Source organism: Myripristis murdjan, chromosome 7 (genome assembly GCF_902150065.1).
Source record: "Myripristis murdjan chromosome 7, fMyrMur1.1, whole genome shotgun sequence".
Taxonomy (NCBI): domain Eukaryota; kingdom Metazoa; phylum Chordata; class Actinopteri; order Holocentriformes; family Holocentridae; genus Myripristis; species Myripristis murdjan.
Window position 1 is genome coordinate 4,442,587 of NC_043986.1, and position 23,501 is coordinate 4,466,087.

General features: G+C 43.6%; 1 protein-coding gene across 1 annotated transcript in view; it reads left to right on the forward strand.

Annotated features, from left to right (window-relative positions):
• Positions 1 to 23,501, forward strand: part of srms (src-related kinase lacking C-terminal regulatory tyrosine and N-terminal myristylation sites) — a 29,501-nt gene continuing 6,000 nt past the window's right edge. Inside the window, exons 1-5 of the mRNA XM_030055527.1 lie at positions 1 to 982; positions 5,441 to 5,562; positions 13,257 to 13,423; positions 17,535 to 17,682; positions 20,496 to 20,654. Coding sequence (XP_029911387.1) covers positions 600 to 982; positions 5,441 to 5,562; positions 13,257 to 13,423; positions 17,535 to 17,682; positions 20,496 to 20,654 — 979 coding nt within the window. The 5' untranslated portion in view covers positions 1 to 599. The remainder of the gene's footprint in view (positions 983 to 5,440; positions 5,563 to 13,256; positions 13,424 to 17,534; positions 17,683 to 20,495; positions 20,655 to 23,501) is intronic.

The following is a 23,501-nucleotide window of genomic DNA, read 5'->3' on the forward strand; positions in this document are numbered from 1 at the left end:
CTTCTCTCTCAGTATCCGCCTCCCGTTCAGTACCCAGGTGTCTCAGCAGCAGGAGATGTGCGGAGCGCCAAACAAACCAAAAACTTTTACGCATCGTGCAGCTTCACCTGCAGCGACCCTTTTTTTTTTCCTCCTCTCGGCTTCACACCTGAATGTCAACAACAACAACGAAAACACGCTCTGAACTTCCGTCAGATTATCATGGATTAGCATTCTTCCCGCAGGTCTCCGGGACCATGATCCCGGTCTCGGCTCATCTTGGGTCGCCGCCGAGTCTTTTCAGGGAACCGATCCGAGTTGGATGGCCTCCACTCCCGTTTCCGCATTCCCACGGCCGCCGTGCGCACTGCAGCCGCGGAGCTCTGATCCATGATCTCACAGCGAAAAAACCGGTTCCTCCGGCTAATCTACCCAACTATTGCTGGCGGTGCATTATGCTTTCAGCGAGAGGCAGAGAGAGGAAAGCGAGGTTGCACGACTGGCCACTTTAGACCGTAGCAGGCCTGTGTTTAACCCCGAGGCGCGTCCTATTGCCTTTCGATCGGCGTTAGAATAAACCTTAGAATAAAAGCTGCAGCCGCGGTCCTTCATGATCCGGGATGGAGGGCTGCTGTCGCAGGTGTATGCCGTGTTTAAACCGGCTGTGGGACTGCATATGGCCAGACTTCCGCTACCCCAACATCACCAACAGCAGCCGGGTCATCGCGAACCCCGGCGCGGAGGCTCCGGCCGAGATCCGGACCGTTTCGGGCGACATCCGCGTCCCGGCGCCCAAGAAGCGGCCGGTGCAGCTGTACGCGGCGCTGTTCGACTTCGAGGCCCGGAGCGACGACGAGCTGACGGTGAAGGAGGGGGACAAGCTGTCGGTGATCGAGAAACGGGGGGAGTACGTCCTGGCCAAGAAGCTGACCGGGTCTCTGGAGTCCGGGCTGATCCCTGCCAACTATGTGGCTCTGCTGCAGGACGAGTTCGCCAAACACAAGTGAGTGTGTGAGACACCGGATACTCTGCGTTCATTTCCCAGCTTTTCTCCTGTGCACGATCATTCAAGGTGTTGTGGTGATTTTCAGTGTTTAATAATCTGGGGATTTAACTTTCCTCTGCTGTTTCTGTCGCGGTAGCTCTCACTGGGTAGGAGCATGAATGCCACAAAAATAATAATAAAAAAAAAAACGTTTACAAAGACAGGCAGACAGGTAGAGCAGCGTGGGGTGCACGACTTTCTGACAGCTGAGATGTCTCAAAAAGCCCCGAATTGATTTAAATGTCGGTTTTGACATTTCATTATCAAAAGTCATAAGGCTGAGAGGATGACAAATCCTGTTTTATTCAAAGTGGAGCAATAACTGACTATGTGATTGAAATATCAGAGCCACTGTGCACCAAATATCATCTTAGAGAGTGACATAATCCCAAATCCTCCCCCAGTGTGAATAATATTGAATTCTGCTTGTCTATTCCCTCCTCTATAATCCAAAAAAAAAAAAAAAAACGGATCAAAATTGGACTGACTTCCAGGCTGAAGTGCAGTAACCCTGACTTCCCTGTGCACAGTAATGAATGAATGGCAGCCTGCCTCTTTACAGGGAGGTTTGACACCCCCGAGGAAAACCCCTGAATTTGAACCGCTGTTTAATTTTAATATCCACAACATTATTTTATGGAGCCTGAGGGGTGATTGTTTTACTCGGCAAAGCTTTACAAGCTGCTCTCTGCGTGTTCAAGTGGACGTGACAGTGTGTGCAGACCGTCTGTCCGCCTCATGTCCTCACTCCGCCTCTGAAAAACACCTTTTGTAGGGAGGGACAAAGAGCAGGGGATAGTGTTTCTCCTCTGGCACATCACAGGAAGCAGAAGCTGCAAAAACAGCCCAGATTCTTCCTCAAGTGACTGGAATGTGCCTGGAAAATGGAGTTTAGATTCAAAGCACATCTGTGGCAGTTTTGTAGTGACTCATAAAGACAAATCACTGGGCCTTTAATATTCCTATTGGGCTTTAACAGTGTTCTCAGCAGACAGCTATGAGTCTATAAAGACGGTGCTCTTTTGAGTGTATTAATATTCTCGTAGGACGTCATAGTTTTTATTATGTTTTGGCACAAAATGATCTTTAGCTTTCTTTCATTATCACAGCACTGGCGTAGTTCTTTCCAAGACAAACATTTCCTACTAAAATGCCACACTTCAGTAATTCAGCAATATCAAACAAATAACAGTACATTTTATTTGCAGGGCAGCATTCACACAAAATATGCTGCTCCATGTGTTTTTACAATAAATGTAAGGGAAAGAAAACAGACAAACCTAAATAAATGATATTAAAAAAAAGTAATAAAGTTAGTTAAGTGATACCCTTTGGGCTAGAAAAACTTGGTTATGTTTGAAACTTCTTGTGTGTGTGTGTGTGAGTGTGTGTGTGAGTGTTAGGACAAAAGTTTTAGAATTAAAGGTTTCATTACAATAATTATTTCGTGGTATTTCGTGGACGGACAAAAATATAAAAGGCCTCGTGATTTCTGCCCTCTAAAATAATAACTATATTATTTCCATCCAGACACACGGTGTGTTCCTTGTGTTTGGCGGTGAGCAGTAACCTCATCCTGCTGTCTGGTGTTTTCATCTCCTGTGGTATCACTAGAATCTTCCCCACGATAATGTTTTCAATGGAAACGAGGTCTCCTCTCCTCTGCAGAGTCTTGATGGTTCCTCAGAAGCTGCTGCGAGGTGGTTTCAGTGAAACCTGACCTGCCCAGCCCAGATAATAAAAGTAAATACGGGTGCGTTTCTAATATCCACGTCAGCAGGCAGGGCCAATCTGCACTTAACATCCTATTTCAACAAGTCATTACTAATTTCCCATCATTTATACGCCGTTTATCATTTATCAGTCTTGTTTAGGACCACGGCAGCGAGCAAATTCTGCCTCAGGCGCGTTCTGTCAGATATTCTGTCAGGAAAAAGGTTCAGGTTAAAATTAGGATTAGGGATGGGCTCTGTGTCAGAGGCCCGCAGCGCCGTCTGACAGAAAGAGCTCGAGGCAAACTTCTCCTTTGTGATCTGCAGGTTTTTACACTGACGATGACTCCAACGCTTGAGCTTACACTTCCTGTTTTCAATTCCAATCATTCTTGACATTTATTACAATACAGGCTGACTGTACTTTATGTTGATCACCTGGAGGAAAATTAGGAAACTACAGGAAAGGCTGCGGGCAAAGTAATAAAAGGTAACACAAAAAAGTAACGTAGGTAATATGAATGAATATAAAACCTGAATACTAATCATGTGGAAACAGGAAAAAATAAAACTATTACTTGTCAATTATTTTGTATACAAAGCAAGTTCAAGTTTACTTAAAGCCCAATATCACTGTTTCCAGTCTCAACGGGCTTTACATGCCTGTAAGTTTTACACTGAACAAAACAGGACGGCACCCCCCGACTCAGTTCTCATAGAGGACGAGAGAAAACTCCCCCCAAACCCTCTGAGGAAACAGGGGAAGAATGGAAGAAACGTTGAGAAGGACCACAGAGAGAGGAGAGTCCTCTCCTGGCCAGACAGGTGGGAAACAAGCATCGACCCAGCGAGCAAATTACAAATATTACAGTCATAATGCAAAAGAAAATACACGAGCAGACAACATGACGACGGAAGCAGCAGGAGGAACATTAGTGAGTGCCAGGACTTATGGAAAAAACACCAAGTACATAAATGCATTAATGCAGCAAAGCTAATGGCCGAGGAAGGTGCAGCATTAAGCAGGGCCATGCAGAGGGACCAGGACCAGGTACAACAAGACCAGATACAGCAGGGGGAGTAAGACCAGGTACAGCAAGACCAGATACAGCAGGGGGAGCAGGACCAGGTACAACAGGACCAGGTAGAGCAGGGGGAGTAAGACCAGGTACAGCAAGACCAGGTACAGCAGAACCAGGTAGAGTGGGACTGGGTAGAGCAGAGGGAACAGGACCAGGTGCAGCAGGACCAGGTACAGCAGGGGGAGCAGGACCAGGTACAACAAGACCAGATACAGCAGGGGGAGCAGGACCAGGTAGAACAGGACCAGGTAGAGCAGGGGGAGCAGGACCAGGTACAACAGGACCAGGTAAAGCAGGGGGAGCAGGACCAGGTACAACAGGACCAGGTAGAGCAGAGGGAGCAGGACCAGGTACAACAGGACCAGGTAGAGCAGGGGGAGCAAGACCAGGTAGAACAGGACCAGGTAGAGCAGGGGGAGCAGGACCAGGTGCAACAAGACCAGATACAGCAGGAGGAGCAAGACCAGGTAGAACAGGACCAGGTAGAACAGGACCAGGTAGAGCGGGACTGGGTAGAGCAGAGGGAACAGGACCAGGTGCAGCAGGACCAGGTGCAGCAGGACCAGGTGCAGCAGGACCAGGTGCAGCAGAACCAGGTACAGCAGGAGCAGGACCAGGTGCAGAAGGACCAGGTGCAGCAGGACCAGGTGTAGCAGGTGGACCAGGTGCAGCAGGACCAGGTGCAGCAGGACCAGGTGCAGCAGAACCAGGTACAGCAGGAGCAGGACCAGGTGCAGCAGGAGCAGGTGCAGCAGGACCAGGTGCAGCAGGACCAGGTGCAGCAGGTGGACCAGGTGTAGCAGGACACAGGTACAGAGCCAGGCTGCTGACCTCACACACTGAAGCGTCCTCCATGCAGCAGACAGACATGCAGCAGACAGACAGGCAGCATCCCCACAAACAGAGCAGAGGAAGAGAGAGACTGTGAGACGAGCTGCTGTTGTATTTTCTCCATGAAAAGTCCTACAGTATCTCCCAGGCCCTGAAGCTCTCACACAGTTTACACGTGTCAGACCCAAACAGCTGCAAGACGCTTTTGATGCTGCAGAAACGTTTTCTTGAAGCCCAACGTTTAGAGAGAAGCCGACCTCCGCACACAGACTCATCTTCCAATACTCGACTGGCTTCAGTTTATTTTTGTGGCAGAATTGTCCTTTTTTTTTTTTTTTTTTTCCCACTCACTGGCAGTAAAGAGGTCCAAAATGTGTTCAATTGAACTTGCAGAAACCTTCAGGCTCCCTTCTGTGGGACTAAAGCTCAAAGTGTGTCACTGCAAACTTTCCAACATTTACTTTTGATTCAATTTGAGTCGGTGATTGTCCACGTGCAAAATGTGACTGTGTGTGTGTGTGTGTGTGTGTGCACATTCTGCTTCTGTGTGTGGTTGCTTATTTATGTCGACCTCCTAAATAAATCCCTTTTTCCTGTCTTTCTCTCTTTGTCCACACGGTCCATTTCTTCACTCACTTGTGTCTCTACCTGTTCATTTGTCTTTCCTTCTCCTGTCCTTTGTGTCTCATCCCTCCGTCGACCGTCTGATCTCTGTGACCCGCTGCATCGTCTTTCCTGTGTGTGTTTCCGTCCGTCCATGTGTGTGTTTGCCGCTCTCTCTCTCTGTGCAGGTGGTACTATGGGAACATAAACCGCGTGAAAGCTGAGAAGCTGCTGCTGGCTGCCCAAAACAAAGATGGCTCCTTCCTGGTGCGCATCAGCGAGAGCCACAGTGACGAGTACACCATCTCTGGTAAGAGCCTGTCACTCCTCCATCCATCCGTCCATCCATCTGTCCATCTCATACTGATCTCCTTCTCTTCCTCACCTCCTTCCTCTGTCTCACCACTCGTCTGTCTCTCGTCCTCAGACTCCCACGACAGCTCTGATGATGCAAAATTCATTTCCTCTTGGTTTGTTTGTGCTGTTTTCTGAAGGAGTAAACACGGAAAAAAAGAAACGCTGAATTCAAAAAACATTCTCCTACATTTAGAGATTGTCAAGGATGAAAACAAAAGAAAGGCCCCGGGGGGGGTTATTATTTATTATTTTGGTCTTCAGTCTGTATCGAGCTGCTGATTTGTGTTATTGCACTTCCTGGTGTGTGTGTGTGCTGCCAGCTTCTCAGGAATGCTGGAGCGCGTTCAAGGTTTGGTTTTGTGAATGAGGTCGGAGATGGGAACACGGAGACGTGACACGACATCATCAGCCGCACTAAAGATAGTTCAGGTTGAGAAGTAAAGGTCGCTCGCTCTCATTCGTCCTCACGGCTGGATTTCTGCTGATGTCAGGCCTCGTGAGCCCGCCGATCGTCTGAGGTATCCATAATTAATTCTCGGCTGTTAATCTGAATCCATTGCGAGCCGTAACAATGCAGTCAGTGGATAAAAAAGGCCCAATTCACTTCCAAACCCTTTATTCCAATAAAAGAGCCATATCTAAAAAAAAAAAAAAATTAATTATTTTACTGAAAATGACAAGCTTATGACCACTGTGGCTATAACACCTCGTCTAAAACTGGGTACTCCTTTTGTTATATTACACTAAAATTATATTCACTGAAAAAAAAATCCACAAGAATTACACTCCTGCTCAAAATTTTAAGACCAGTTGAAAATTTGCAATTTACATTTTGCACTGTTGGATCTTAAGAAGGTTCTAAGTAGAGCTTCAAAATGCAAAAAGAAGAAATGAGATTGAGACAAAAAAAAAAAAAAAAAATTGAGTAAGCTATTTATTGCAAACAACCATTAAACTGAAACAGGCTGTTCATCAGCTGATCAAAAGTTTAAGACCACAGCCTTTAAAGAGCATATTGCAGGTTAAATTTTTTTACAAAATTTATACTTAACATTGTGTGAATATGACCATGTGACAGGTTAATGCAGGATTTCATATGTTTTACAAGATATTAGGGCACATATTCAGAGGAAAAAGTGGCCGTTTTGAGCAAAGCGCCTAAAAACGCTCTGTTTCTCAACATGGCGTCACATGACGTAACAAGAGGGAGTCGGTCTCCTCAGCTCTGCTCCAGCTCAGTGCGCAGCAGTAGGTGGTAGTGAGTCTGAGCGGTCTTGGTCTAATGAGTTGGTCTGTTTTCAGTAGTTTTACATGGCATTTATTTATCATCATCATGGTAAATTATTGTGTTTGTGTAAAATTCTGAAAATTCAGTTCCCACATCATTTCCTACACATTGATTCACTGGGGTCTCCAACCTGCAATATGCTCTTTAACCCTCTGAACCCCAAGCAGTTTTGGGGTGTTTTCTGCTCCCCTCACATTTTGGCTCACTGTGGGCTTGTTTTTGCTGCACCTCTATGGAAACAGCACAGCTGTGGCTATCACCTGAAGCCATTCAAAAATGTCTTTCACACAGTATGAAAGAGTTATAGTGCCATAAATAATAAAAAAAATAAAAAGGGCAAACTTATTTTTTTGGATAATTTATTTTACAAAAATCGAGAAAACCTGGAATAAATGTACAGAACATTTTTTCAGGTGCCCACAAGTGTCACTGATCCAGGAAAAAAAATTATGGCTTTACATGATTTATTTCCTGAAATATTAACATTTTTCCAACCTGTATAAACTTAGGCGTTTTTACTGCCATGTGCCCTTCCATGTTACTACTGCTGCCTACACGCTGAAATTCAGTGAATTTTTGTCACACGACTGTTGGGCTCACCTGAATCAATCAAGATGTCTCAGATCGGCTGAAGACCGCAGAATTTTCTGTTTTTTGAATGATCTGGATTGAGTAAACAACTATTTTTTGGTGAATTGTTGAATGAAGCATGTATAATAAAATGATTTGAATGAAAAATCACTTTTTTAGCCTTAGTTTCGTCCTTTTTTCTACCGCTAAACCGAAGTCGGACATGTTGCATTCAGGGAAAATTCAAATTCCGACGAAAAAATAGGTTTTTAAAGCTTCCAGCTATGATAAACGGTTGAATTTTGGCGATCTTTTAAAAAATGCATGTCTTTCTATCCCGCTGGCGGGTTTGGGGTTCAGGGGGTTAAAAGCCCAAATCTTTGCAAAAATGTGGATTCAGTGTCATTTTCTGTCAGGTATCCACACTGTCATGACCTCCTGAAGGCAAAAAAACTTTTGATCAGTTGATGAATCAGCTCCCATTTCTTCTTTTTGCATTTTGAAGCTCTACTTAGAACCTTCTTAAGATCCAGCAGTGCAAAATGTAAATTGTTGCAATTTTTCAACGGGTCTTAAAAATTTTGATCAGGAGCGTGTGTTTCCAGACCGAATGAGAGCAGACAGAGGTCACGCTGCGTGTTTGTGTCGTGCGTGCTGACTTACAGCGCTGAAGCTGCACGCCATGCAAAGTAAATGACAGCAATAACAGGTCGGATTCAACAAAATAAATAAAGCGGCCCATGTGACGCCCCCCCGCAGCTCATCACGGGGAAAAACGGATGGCAGAGTAATAACTTTGGGGCTCCGGGAGTCCCAGCGTGTGATTGGGTGGACGGAGCGACGGAGCGACAGAGCGACGGCCACATGAGCAGAGCGGGCGGCACGCGGCCTCGCTGAGAAGCTGCCAGCCGAACGTTCGTCCACGGTTGGATACCCGACATGAGATTTCCAATTAAGCCTCAGAAATGTGCAGCAGCAGCACCTGAGCGGGACGTCAGCGTGCGATGTGGTGAAGGCTGATGCTCCCCGGGAATATTCAGGAATGTTCAAACTGGAACGTTATCCTGCATTTGAAACGTCCTTGGAGCTGGGAAGTGCCCAGTTTGAGCCTCCCGGTTCCCGAGAGCTGCACTTGGTCATTTTTAGCATGTTCAGTGTGTGTGTGTGTGTGTGTGTGTGTGTGTGTGTGTGTGTGTGTGTGCTACAGCCCGCAGCCTTAAACCTGCACCTGCCCAAAGTGAAACCACACAACGGAGGAATCTGCATGGCTCTTCTGATCAGGACCCTCAGGAGCGCCGCGTCCACTCTGAGGTCGATCAGATCAACAGTCGTGTAGAAAATCGAAGCAAACACACACACACACACACACACACACACACACACACGTGGTTTAATGGAGGCCGGTGCAGCGGGGCGGGGGCAGTGCAGGAAAGACGAAGGAAGGACAAACACTCCCACTCTGCACACAGCAGGAGGGCAGCCAGGGCACTAAGATAACTTCACACACACACACTCACTCACACACACACACACACTCAGACACACACACACACACACTTTCTCAATCTCTCTCCAGCTGTTAACCGCTCCAGGTTGATTTCAGCCCATGAAATCCACAGCGTACTCTTCATCTTCTCGAACCGAAATGGAAAGAATCTCCGTCCCGTCTGTCCTTCAATTTTCTCGACGAGCGTTCGGCCAATCAGCTTCACCCTCGGCGGTTCACTGCTGAGGACCTGAGGAGGTGCAGCGCCGAGTGTGAAGCTGTCAGGACGACCGGAGGCCGAGCGCTCGGCCCATCGTTCTGCACTCCTCAAATTAAATATGACAGTTTTCACTTTTCCCCGGTGGCGGCTCTGCGTGGGAGGAGCGTTCGAGAACACGTTTCCTGACGGGACCTGGAACGCCTCTACGTTCCCAGGACAGCGAACGCAGCATGACTCCAGACGGTCCAGAAACCTTGTTATCCCCCCCTCCCTCCTCCCTCCGTCCTCCCTCCCCCCTCCGTCCTCCTCTCTGTCCATTACCCTTCAGTCCTCCAAGGTCTCCGGCCACTGCCACCTTAATGTCTTTAATCAGATCTGTGTCCCTCTCTCCGTTTGGCTCCTTCCTCCTCCACCTCCTGCAGTAAAAGGCTCTCTGGCTGACGTAATGTGCTCTCTGGCAGCCATGTTGGAGGTCGCCAGCTGCTGACAGGAGCTCATTGCGTTTCATAAACTTACAATCTAAATCTAAACTTGTAGTTGCATGAATGTATGAAATAAATATGTTTCTTTTCTGCGCTGGTTTTTGACCGCAACCCGTTTCACCACAGTGCATCATTCACATCAACATCCAACATAAATAAATAGAAGAAGGAATCGTGTATTTCATCTGAAAATGTATCCGACTAAACATAAATATGATAAAGGATCTGGAAAATGGCAGCCTCATATCAGTCACACCCACAGCACTACTTTTATCATGCATGCCACAAACCATCTCTGCCCATCATAAAACTGAACTTAATTTTTTTTTTTTTGGCTAAATTCACAGTGGTTTCTCATTTCTAGTTGGAGAAACTGCAATTTTCTCTCCTTTACCTTTCCTCCCGCCTCTTTATTTATTTATTTATTTATTTATTTTTTATCTTTTTTTTTATTGATTTATTTAATCTGTAATCTGTGGATACTGCTGGAAAACTGCGAATTTCCTGCGGGATGAATAAAGTATCTATCTATCTATCTATCTATCTATCTATCTATCTATCTATCTATCCATCTGATCCCAGTTTCACGTCCTATGGTTTTTGCCTCTGATTTGTAAATAACTTTAACACCAACATCCAAAAAGGAACCCTGTATTTTTCTGAAAGCTCATATATATCCAACTACGAGGTAAATAAGTTGGAAGAGTCTCAAAAATGGCAACTGTTAAATGTAAATAAATCCAAATTGAATGCTTTTTTTTTTTTTTTTATCACTCACACTTTTCCAAACCTACAAATCAGATCTGCCGGTCATAAAACGGAGCAGATTTTGTCAAACTGAGAGTGTAACACCGTTTCCTTCACTGCAAAAAGTCAAAATCTTACCAAGATTATTTGTCTTATTTCAAGTCAAAAATGTCTTATTTCTAGTAAAATGTCTCATTACACTTAAAATAAGACATGATCAGCTCAGAAGTAACTTGTTTCAAGTGAAAATTTACTTGAAACAAGAAACAAATTCTGCCAAGTGAACAAGCAAATTTTTTCTTGTGACACAAGTGAACAAGTGAAAATTTGCTTGTTCCATTGGCAGAATTTGTTTCTTGTTTCAAGCTAATTTTAACTTGTTTCAAGCAAATTTTCACTTGAAACAAGTGAAAATTGTCTAAAAACAAGTTACTTCTGAGGTGATCATGTCTTATTTTAAGTGTAATGAGATATTTTGACTAGAAATAAGACATTTTGACTTGAAATAAGACAAATACTCTTGGTAAGATTTTGACTTTTTGCAGTGTTCCTCATATAAACCTGAAGATGTGTACTGTAACAGCTTTCCCCCGCCTGCTCGCTGCATATTTAGATGTTTCTTGCACGCGGCTAATTCTCTAATGGACGTCTGCGGCGGTGCCAGCTGTGCTCGCTGCTGGGAGATTTATGATTTGTGACCGTGAAGCTTCTATTTCTGCTCTCTCTCTCTCTCTCTCTCGCCCGTCCCGTTCCCTCTCTTGCCTTCGCTCCTGCAGCCCGTCGCTCTCTCCGCTCCTCATGACTGTCTTATTCGTCCCTTTATCCCCTCCTCTTTCCTCGCGTCCAGACCGTCACCACCTTCTCCGCCCACAGGTTCCTCTGACACATTTTTTCTCTCCGGCCCTCCATCCTCAAATCATCTGCCCCATGCATTTGTTTTTTTTTTTTTTTTTTCTCATTTTCTCGCTCTGTCCAGCCCTCCTTCTCCTTCTCCTTCTCCTTCTCCCCCTTCTTCTGTGCCCCCCTCCCTTTCTTCATCCTCAAGGTCCTTTAGGTCCCAGAGGGGAAAACACTGCAGTTAGACGATCAGTGTGTGTGTGTGTGTGTGTGTGTGTGTGTGTGTGTGTGTGTGTGTGTGTGTGTGTGTGTGTGTGTGTGTGTGTGTGTGTGCCTAAGTGAGAGCACACACCACACTCACTGTATGTTACTCTGTGCACTATGTCTGATTTATTTATTTAAAAACTACACACTTTTCTGTCTGTCTGTTTCTCACACACACACACACACACACACACACACACGCAGGTATTGCTTCTTGCAGTAGGAATGAAGGCTAATATGTGTTTTTGTGTGTGTGTGTGTGTGTGTGTGTGTTTGTGCATGGACTGTCTGTGTGTGTGTGTGTGTGTGTGTGTGTATGTGTGTATGCGTGTTGCAGTACGGTGAGTGTAACTTGCACTCAGCAGAGGCAGAAAGGCTCTGATTGGCTGTTTTAAACCTCAGTGGGCGGAGCCAAAGAGCCAAATTTGAATGCCAAAGGAGGAACTCTGAACGAAATATAGATTAAAAATATGAATGGCAGTTGTTGCTTTTTTTTATTCATTCATTCATTCATGGCATTCATGCGTTCTAAACAACTCTTCAGTCGGACCTCCAGCCCGGAGATTTCCAACTTCATGGATGTCGAAAGGAATTTTTTTTTTTTGCAGAGACGGTCGGTAATGTTAAAAACCCGTGCTAGCTGTGTTGTGATTGCAGCTTTTCACAGATTGCATAATTTCTCATCAAATTATGCGTTAAAACATCGACAAGTACTTTTAGAACAATTCCATTCTTACGTCTTTGACATTTCTTTTTAGCAACTTGCAGCTTGTTTGTTTCTTGTGAGTTGTTTTGAATGCAGCATTAGTGTAAAAAAAAAAAAAAAAAAAAAAAAAAAAACCTCTGTGGTTCTTTGGCTTTGCTGCACCTCGACCCGACCGGTGAGATTATTCCTGCCTGTGAGCGATCTTAATTGAGGCTTACAGGAAAAATGCAGCCAAAAACACATTAACACTGTGTAAAAACAGCGGCTTAACGCCGTGTTTCTTTGTAGTTTTCGGGTGTAATTCTGCTTTTCATGATGCAGCAGAGAGCAGCTGCAGCTCCTGTGGAGTTTGATGGGAGAAAAGAAGTGAGCTCTCCCTCTTCTGTGCTGGATTTCTCCCTGAAACTTCCTTTAACTTCGCAGTAAATCACCGAGTCCAACAAAGCAGCCGTTTCATTGTTTCTAGTCAGCGAGCGCTTCTGTTTTATATCCATCAAACACACTGTGGCTGAGCTCAGGAATTTCTCAGTGATTAAACTTAATTCACTTTTGTGCCATTAACTACAGAATAAAAAAATAATACATCAAACAACAAAACATGATGCTAATTGTAAGGGTATAATAATCCATCGATCTGGATCGTTATATCAATTTAATGATCTATGATCCAATATAATTGATACTAAGTGGAAATACTGATCTGAGAAATACTCCTTTATTTTGAAATTCGCATTGTATTATAACATAGTGCTAAATGGGTACAATGATATCGCTACATATTGATCGTCAGCCCCTCAACTGAATTAAATCAAAACTGTATTGTGGCTGACTTTGTGATATCAGAAAATATCGTATCATTGTCTAAAGAATCGATGTAAAATAATATTGTATCATGATGAAACTGGTGATTTACACCCCCAGTGAAGTGCCGGTCCCTGTTTTTAAAGAGTGTCCGTGTGTTTTAGGCTGGATGTTTGTTTAAGATACCTGACACGTGCATGTGCAGTGTGATTAACCCCCAAACCTGCGACCCCCCCCTCCCCGCAGCCAGGAGCGAGGGGAAGGTGTACCACTTCAGGATCCAGCGCTCCTCCATCGGCGCTTACTTTGTGTCCGACAAAATCTCCTTCGCCACCCTGGGAGAGCTCATCTCCTACTACCAGAAGAACTCCCGCAGCCTGGGAGTCCTGCTGGAGGAGCCCTGCGCCCAGCAGGTGGGTCAGCACACACACACACACACAGACTGTGCTGGTGGGAAGGTCTGATGCTAGACAGTAGCTGGGTTTCCATCCACCTATTTTTATTTGCACTTTCAGAAATTGCGAAAAAAAAAAAAAAAAAAAAAAAAAAAAAAACTTGGATGGAAATGCCAGAAATTCGAAAAACGGCCGAAAATTCACAAAAAAGTTTTTACGCTTGGCGGCGGTGGATTTCTCAGCGTATCGATAAAAGAAAATGTGACTTTTTGCTGTGGAAACAGGTTTTGTGAATAAACGATGACTGGACCGGATACCACGTCACACTTCTACGCTACAGTCTTATTATTAGTTATTATTAGTTATTATTATTATTATTATTATTATTAGTCTCTTATTCCTTATTTAGGATGGTTCGGTACGAAGTTAGCGCTGCCAAAATAGTAAGCAGACTTCTCCCAAGAGCCGACAAGTTCAGCAGGAATCTGTCCCTGATCAGCTGTTGAGTGTCAGCTGAGTGTTTGTTGTTGTTCAGTCGACACACAGACGCTATCTTATGATGTCATCTCACGGCGCACTCTCCTCCAAACAAAACTAATGGAAACAGGCATAAATTTGCATTTTCTTTTGCGCATTTTGACAAAATTCGCTCAAAAATAATCGATATATTTGGATGGAAACCCACCCACTGTTGCGTTCATGTGCTGCTGTCACAAACATCCTGCAGGTCAACAAATGTGAGAAACTCCATTTGACTTCCGTTTGATTGTCTGGGAAATTACAGACGTGCGCTACAGAAGCAGCTGGAGTGCCTTCTCACTGTTTCCGCATGCAGAAACGTGATGTTTCCACTGTGTCGAAACGCTTAATGGTCACCGTTGCATCGTAACTGTGGCGGCAGAGTTGTGCCAGAGTTTCTTCATCATCAAACTGTGGAGGTTCATGTGAAACATCCAAGAAGGAAACGGGTGTCTGTCATTATATTTGATACCACATGAGAGCACTGAGATACACACGCACACACACACATACACACACAGGCTGATGTTAATGATGTGAGTGTACACTATAAAAACTCAAAATCCTACCGAGAATATTTGTCTTATTTCAAGTCCAAATGTCTTATTTCTAGTCAAAATTTCTCATTACACTTAAAATAAGACATGATCACCTCAGAGCTTGTTTCATTTGCAAAATTTGCCAGTGGAACAAGTTAAAAATCACTTGAAACAAGTGAAAATTGTCTAAAAACAAGTTATTTCAGAGGTGATCACGTCTTATTTTAAGTGTAATGAGACATTTTGACTAGAAATAAGACATTTTGACTTGAAATAAGACAAATATTCTCGGTAGGATTTTGAGTTTTCACAGTGTGTGTATGTATTATGTATTCCACATGATGTCTCCTATTCAAGTTCACACACAAACTGGAACACTTTTCCACCAACACATGCACACGCACACTCATGGTCACACCAAAACACACACTTACTGCACTTACTGCTAATATTGACAGACACACACACATCTACAAACACACACACACACACACACTGACCTATTTTTTGTCCCACATCTTTGACCAAACTGACCAGCGCCACAGTCCTGCTCCCACTTCAGCAACACAGCAGCCTGCGGCGCCGTTCAGTGACAAATTCTCATTTTAATTTTATCGTCTGCGTAAACATTTTAAAATTTAGGCTATGTTATTGTTTGACTCATCACAGTGTTTGACATCTCTCATTGAAAACAAAAGACACTGATGGCTAGAGGCTGGATCGCTGTAGCTAGCGGTTTCCATTGGTTTTAATGAGCGATGCTAACAACGCTAACAAACATAAAGGACGGATGCATAAACACAACAAACTCAAACACACACTGTCACGGTAAAAAAAAAATGTGCAGCACGGCAGTAAAATCAACTTTCTATTGTTGCAGGGCAGCAGAATTAAACGAGCGCCTCCCTTCTGCTTTATATTCATGGATTACTGTTTTAATGCAAATATATTTGGAGACTGTAATTAATAAGAGAATAAATATTTGGAACATTTTTAGAATAAAATCACATGGCAGCGCTGCAATTAAATATTCAGTCTCTGCAGTGCAGTATAATTGAACCCCCCAGAGCGGCGTGTTCTTTATTCATGGATTATCATTTGGAGGACTCGGCGCCCGGCAGCAGATTACAGAGCAGAGCTGAGCGGCGTTTCTCGGCGGCTCGCTGTGACACACACTCTGTCAGAGGAACTGACGGCATTTGTGTTATCAACAGATAATGACACTGTAAGAAAAAAAAAAGAGTCGGTAACTGCGGTTCTTGGCTGACAAAAAAAAAAAAAAAAAAAAAAAAAAAAAAAAGTGTTTGAGACTTCCCGGGTGGATTTGTGGTGTTTTGGATTAGAAATCAGTTTCTGGTCCCTCAGTGATTCCTCCCTCTTCTCTCTTCCCTTCCAGAGGAGGCTGTGAGTCTGAGGCCGCCGACACACTGAGCCTGACGCAGCTCAGAAACACACACACACACACACACGGTCATGCACACACAGCAACAGGGTCGACTCAGCGCATTTGCTTCATCTGCATCAGCACATGTCAACACACACACAACAAATTCAGATAGGAATATAGATATAAACACACATGGGAACACACACACACACACACACACACACACATCACATGTGAGAAACAAACAGTCATTTACAATAGTAATGCTGTACTTTTTTATACATTTCATTTTCAAATTATTATTTTTTATTCATTTAATACTGATTTGTCAATCATCAAGCCATTTTTAAATTAGATTTTGTAATATTCTGGCTATTATTTATAATCACAACAATCATCATGCACTGATTTTGATATTATGAATTCAATTATCATTTCAAGAGCTTATTGTACAACTGTGATTCCACCAAGTTTTTTTTTTTTAAACTTGTATTTATTGCTTTGGCTAATAAGCTGCTGGTGTTTTTGCAACGTGGTGTCTGGATTTGATGACTTGTGTATGTCCGTTTTTGGTTGAGGGAGGAGGTTTTTTCTCCGAGGTCGTCCCTCTCAGTGCAGCGCGTGAGGCATTCTGCACCGCTGTGTTCATTTTGTCAGCCAAAAATTGAAGTTGGTGTCCTTTGAAAATGCCGTCATAACTCCTGTTTGCAGTAAGAATTGATGATCTGATGACGGGAGAGGAAGAGACAAAATGCACTAAAGTCTTTTTTATGAAGAATTAGCCTGAGATGCCTAAAGAGCCCAAACCAAATCATGTCATTTATGTCATTTCAATGCCAAAGTCAGTGCACTTTTTCACTCTGTTTCGTGTGAAGGGCTCTGACCTGTTGCCTGCCTGAATGTAACTCTGTTGGTTTTGATGCACGAGGCAGAAAGAGGGTTAAAGTCACTTTGCCGTGTTCCTGCGAGTCAAAACAACAACGCTGAACAAAGCCAGCGGGAATGTCGACCAGCCAGTCGCCTCCCTCCTGACGCGCTTGAATCCCTTCAGCTCAGACCGAGGAGCTTTTTCAAGACTTCAAGTTGATTTTTACGTCACGAGAACTGTATTTATACTGCAGCCATTCTCTGTTACTCATGTTTTGTGATTGTTTTGTGATTTATTATTATTATTATTATTATTTAAACAAATCATTTCAATGATCATTTCATTTTGAATATTTTTATCAAGGCACTTGATCACTGGAGCACACGTTTTTGTAGCAGCTGACTGTTTATGTGGCTTGAGATAATAAATTTGTCATGCGATTCCTGATCTCATGTGGCATTTATTGATGAAACAAGCCTGATATTTCTTCCTTTCTTTTTTATTCATTCACCCTTTCATTCATGCATTCACTCATTCATTTATTCATCTCTTATCTGTTCAGTCACTCAGTTGCACACTCATACTCCACAGAGGAGGTTTGCTGTAGTTTTGCTGCAGGTTGAGCTTTTATTTACATCTGGGCTGCAGGAGCTGACGTAACCATTTTCTGTTTCAGACACACACACACACACACACACACACACACACACACACACACACACACACACACACACAGGTGTTTGTAGCACTGGAGTAGTGTAAACCTTTTCTAAAATGTTTGTGTTGCCTGAACGCACCCCTGTCGTCTCTGTGCAGCGGGAGCTCTACGACATGGAGCCGTGGGAGAGGCCTCGCGAGGAGTTCAGGCTCAGCAAGAAACTGGGAGAAGGCCACTTCGGGGAGGTGTGGGAGGCCGTGTGGACCGCCGAGAACCGCCGAGTCGCCATCAAGATGCTCAAACAAGGTACGGGTGGAGGAAGAGGTTTGTTAAATGTTTGAGTTCGGGGAGTGAAGGGAACTTTTGAGATGTGGAGAGAGAATTGCGGGAATGTGACAGTCAGGAAGACGATAAAACAAAATTGAGACAGTTGGAGGAAATAAGCAAACTGGTGGCGAGAAGGAACAGAACAAAGGAAACTGGCTGTGCTCAAAAGTTCAGATGAGGAATGGATGAAGGAATGATGTGAACGTCAGAGTGGAGCTGTAAGGAAGGAATGATGGAGGAAGAGAGATGAAGATTGTGAAAGTCAAAGGGCAGCAGATTCCTCCTGCACTGCTCTCTGCAGGGTGAACGCTGCACCTGTGGCCACGCCCCCAGGCAGTGATGTCACAGCAGGTGTTTTTCCATCAGCTGTCAGAGACCAAACACCTGCTGGTCCTCACAGGCCAGATGCTGGGAAGCTGTGCCTTGTGGAGAGCAGCACAGCAAAAATGTTCTTTTCTGAGACTCCAGTCCCGCCAGAGGGTCGCTCTACAGTGATATTATATCATGAAAGTAGGGCATTTAAGTAGAAGCATACACTGGTGATTTCCTCATCTCAAACAATTTCTTGAAACAAAAGCCAACAACAGTGGTGGATATACCACAACAAAAAATGTCAGTGTCAATAACTTGTCATGTGCCCTTGAGCATCAATTACAGCTTGACAACGACGTCTCATGCTGTTCACAAGTCGACTTATTGTCTGCTGAGGCATGGCATCCCACTCTTCTTGAAGGGCGGCCCTCAGGACATTGAGGTTCTGGGGTACAGAGCTCCGAGCCTCTACACGGTGACTCAGCTGATCCCATAGGTTTTCTATGGGATTCAGGTCTGAGAAAGTGCAGGCCACTCCATCTGAGGTACCCCAGTCTCCAGCAGCCGTTCCCTAATGATACGACCTCGATGAGCTGGAGCATCAAACACCTGATGTGAATTTTGCCGTTAAACTCCTTGTTAGAGAACAGCAACTTGTGCAAAAAGTACTGAAACATTGAACAGTTGGACATGTGCATTCAAAAGTTTACAGAAGGTCACATTAAGTTCACCTGGAAAGGTTAGAATGCATTTTAGGTTCATCCTGAAATTTCACCCGAAAGCCGAATATCCCTAACTTTTTGTGAGTAGTGTATGCAAAATGATCATGATTACTTTGTCACATGCAGCTCTTTTTTTCAGTTTTCTCGTGAAATACCGAGTGGTTTAAAAAATATGACGCCTCCTCTGATAATTCAGCAAATGAAGCGACCTGAACAGGCGCTCATTCCTTCGGCCAGGGGTGTCGAGCCACGTGCCACAGAGGGCCGAGAGGCTGCGGGTTTTCATTCCAACTAAAAACTCCAGCAGCTGATTTCACTGATGACCTCTCCCTCAGGCGGAGAGCAGGGGCCGATCGGTGAAACACCTGCTGGAGGTTTTGGTCGGGATGAAAACCTGCAGCCTCTCGGCCCTCCACGGCACGTGGCTCGACACCCCTGCCTTAAGCGGTCATAAGCCAAAAAAAAAAAAAAAAAAAAAAAATCGAGAAGCACTGACCCGAGTAATGAAACGACATTCCCTGAATTCCCTTACAAGTGTATTCAAAAGTGCTGTTACGTAATGTGAGTAATTTACAAAAATACACGTGTTCTCTGCCTTTCAGCAGGCACAGTGCGGTTACCCTCCTTTAAACTGCAAAAACTCAAAATCTTACCAAGATTATTTGTCTTATTTCAAGTCAAAAATGTCTTATTTCTAGTCAAAATATCTCATTACACTTAAAATAAGACATGATCACCTCAGAAGTAACTTGTTTTTAGACAATTGTCTCTTGTTTCAAGTGAAAATTTGCTTGAAACAAGTGAAAATTTGCTTGTTTCATTGGCAAAATTTGTTTCTTGTTTCTAGCTAATTTTCACTTATTTCAAGTGAATTTTCACTTTTTCCACTGGCAAATTTTGCCAATGAAACAAGCTAATTTTCACTTGTTTCAAGTGAATTTTCACTTGAAACAAGTGAAAATTGTCTAAAAACAATTTACCTCTGAGGTGATCATGTCTTATTTTAAGTGTAATGAGATATTTTGACTAGAAATAAGACATTTTTGACTTGAAATAAGACAAATAATCTTGGTAAGATTTTGCGTTTTTGCAGTGTATTAACAGTAGATGCAGGAGCCATGAAAGAATGAATGAATTTTGTATTTGATTTATATTTTGGTATAGTTGTTGTTTATTTGTGTTTCTGATGATGTCATTTATTATTGTGCGGTCATGGTGATTGTGAGAGAGTTAGTTCACACGGTCATACTCGTGGCTGACGTGAAGCACCTGTTCACCTGTGTGTGAGACGGTGAGCGCGCCGCCTCGTCCTCTCTTGATCGCTGTGATTACTTTAATTCTACGTTTGTGCACGTGATCACGAGCGGATTCTTTTCAGCAATAACAGTTAGTGAACATCGTTTTGGATTTCCGCACGTCTTGTTTTGGTGGCTCGTCAGACGATGCAATCCAGACCCGATCTCAGCCTGTTTCCCAAAGTCGCCACAACACGGTCTCATCTTACGCTTTGTTCAGAGCAAATCTCCATACACATCATGACAATGCAGAAAAACAGGAACAAGTCTTGTTATTTGTTCCTGCATGCAAGTACAGAGAATGTGAGGGACTCCAGTTCATCTCTTAACTTTTAGCCCCAGGAGGCTAAAAGCAACTTATTTACTGGACGGATGGTAAGATGGAGAGGGTCAGGAGAGACCGAAAGTTAACAAGAGGATGAAAGTGACCAGCAGACGTTTTGTCTCCCCTCCTGTCACCCAGAGGACACCAAGCAGGAGGAGTTTGTGAAGGAGGTGCAGGCGCTGAAGAGCCTCCACCACCCCAAACTGATCCAGCTCCTGGCGCTGTGCTCCAGAGGAGAGCCGGTCTACATCGTCACCGAACTCATGACCAAAGGCAGCCTCAAGTCCTACCTCTCCTGTGAGTGCTGCTCTAACACACACACACACACACACACATGCACATGTGGCGATACATACTGTATGCAAGTGTAGCACACACACCTGCAGAGCAAGGTCAGAAATTAATAGGTGCGCAGGGCAAAAAGGCACTTGAAAGCTCATGCATTAAATATGAAGCGATGCCCCCAGGAGTGTCCCGTTTTACATTTCATGCTGTTCATGCTTTTTTATGGAACGTTTGGTCATGTATTCATGCAACGACCAGCAGGTCTGATGTCGGGTCAGCTCTGATGCTATATTAGAATTTAGATATAAAATAAATTTCAGTGGTGCAAAGTGTTAGAGGTTTTTTATTAATTTTTTTGGGGCTGATAAACATTGCATATGTATTTTTTTTTTTTTTTTTTTGCAGTTCAATAAAGTTTCCCCCAGAACATTTCATTTCTTTTATGCATGCACACACAAGTGCACACATTCAGAGGCATACAAGCGCCCCTGCATGTATTATGCAGATTGGCTCACCGCCTCCTAAGCTCCGGGGCTCCTGCTGCGCTATCTGCATCTCCCTCCTGACTCTCTCCACTGCGGCCCTGTAAGATTATACTGTAATCCCATAAAATGCTTTTGAAGGCACTGCCAACAATGCCCCGGCAACTCGTGTTTTAGCTTCCAGTAACTTTCATTTAAGTGTCGTTTGAGGAGAAATTGTCCATTAAAATGTCACGGTAAGCCATTAGAGGGAAGAAAAAAAAAAAAGAATAGTGCACGGTGCGTCCAGTGGAATGGGAAATGATCCAATCAGATATCTCGGGGCGTGGCGCTTGCAGTGTGACAGCAAACTAAGAATAAATCACTTCCCTAGAAACAACAACAAGCACTTTGACCGCATTGTTTCCTGTTTTTTTTTAACACGACAAGGCCGCTCTCTGTAAGAGGGGACTCCGCTGTTGCTTTAATGTGCAAAGAGGTTTAGAGCGGGAAGCCTCTCTGGGATTCAGAATTACAGCTCAGCCCTTTCCTCAAAAAAAATTTCCGGAAAAGCCTCTGAAACGGGGCCATGTGACGTTAAATCTCTCCACGCAAAAACCAAGACAAATGGAATTATTATCGGTGGACTGGCAGCTCCTCCTGGCAGGGGAATATTGTACTGATGTATTAGAAAGGCTTTAGATTAGAGAATCTTAGAGAGCAGGTCTCCATTCAAAGGCACCTGCACATGGTGTTCGCTCTGCATTTCCTCTACGTGTGTGTGTGTGTGTGTGTGTGTGTGTGTGTGTGTGTGTGTACATCCCATACTGTACTTACCAGTCTGCTGCATACTGTTGTACAAGCAGTAACATTATTAATATTGATGCCACAGTGGTAAACACCAGAAGTGATCCAAGAAAAGACAACAATCAGGATACTGTTCACATAAGAGCTGATTTTATTTTTTTATTTTATTTTTAACGTACAGAAAGATCCAGCACGTGACGTTTTCATTTTTATTTTCATTTTTCTTCACTCTGAGTTTCTGCCTGCTGACTTGCTCATCTAACAGCATCTGCATGTATTTTCCACTTTAAGGTTTACAAACATTATTCTAGTTATTACAGTAGTGCATCAGGTGCCTTTCAAATTAAAGTACTGTTAAGTATTAAAGTATTAAAGTATTGTTAAGTTTATTAATGTTAAGGTTTGGCTCTGGGATCAGTGCCAGTGGAGTATGCTAATTAAACCTCAGTGGGCGGAGCCAATTAGCCAATTAGTTTTTACAGCGAGCTGAGTGACGTTAGACTGAAGTTCAATGGAAATAACAGATAACATGTCTATTGCTGCTAAAACCTAACCATGTTAAGTTAGTTATAAGTTAGCATAATTAGCCTTCCTGACCCTCACAGATGAAACCAGCTACATTAGCCTGTATCAATCCTGCCTAAACTGTTAATTAATGAATCAAGCAGTTAATCAGGAAATGATCCACAGGTCCTCCAGTCGTACGGCCACAGAGGTCATTTGCTGAATACGACCCACAGGAGCGTTTCTGAGCAAACAACCCAGCGAGCTAATGTTTGCTAATGAACGTTGGCCTGCTAGTTAGCGAGTTAGCTATTAAAAGTACTTCGTTAAGGTAAGGGAAAGATTTTTGCTAAGGTTAGGGAAAGGTTTGTCTTAATGGTAAAAGTCAGGAAAAGGTGAGGGTCAATGTTTCCAAACATTAGCTAACTAATATTAGCAAATGTTCACTAATATTAGCCGGCTAACATTAGAACATTACCTCGAACGGCATACTGCTCTAGCATGGATTTGACCTTGGATCGGTTGGGTGAAGGTCGTGTCGACGGATGGATCCGCCCACCGTCGTCCTTTAAAACCACACTACACGACCACTAGAGGGCGCTTCACTTTAAAACAAAACTATAGGCCATAATAAGCTACTGAGCAAACGGCATACTGGGTCATTTTTAGCGGTAGGACAGTCTCAGTTATTGTTATTCATTTTTTATCATCATTATTATTTTTATATATATATATATTTTGACCTGAGGTACTTTTCTGCTATGTTAGAAACTTAGAAAACTTTATTGTCACTGTACGGTACTTTCTCGGCAAACAAGCTCAGACAGACAAAACAATCAATAAAAGGACAAATGAGACAAAAAAAAATAGATTTATATATAAAACGTCAGCAGGTATAAAAACGTTTTGATATTTGCTCCGCCCACTGAGGTTTATCTCAACCAATGAGATTAATTTTGAGATTAATTTTGCCATTGGAGCGTCTCTGGCTCATGTGTCTCCCAGTGTCTCTGTCTGTCTGTCTGTCTGTCTGTCTGTCTGTCCATGTTGCAGCCACAGACAGCTGTACCCTGTAACTGCAGCTGTC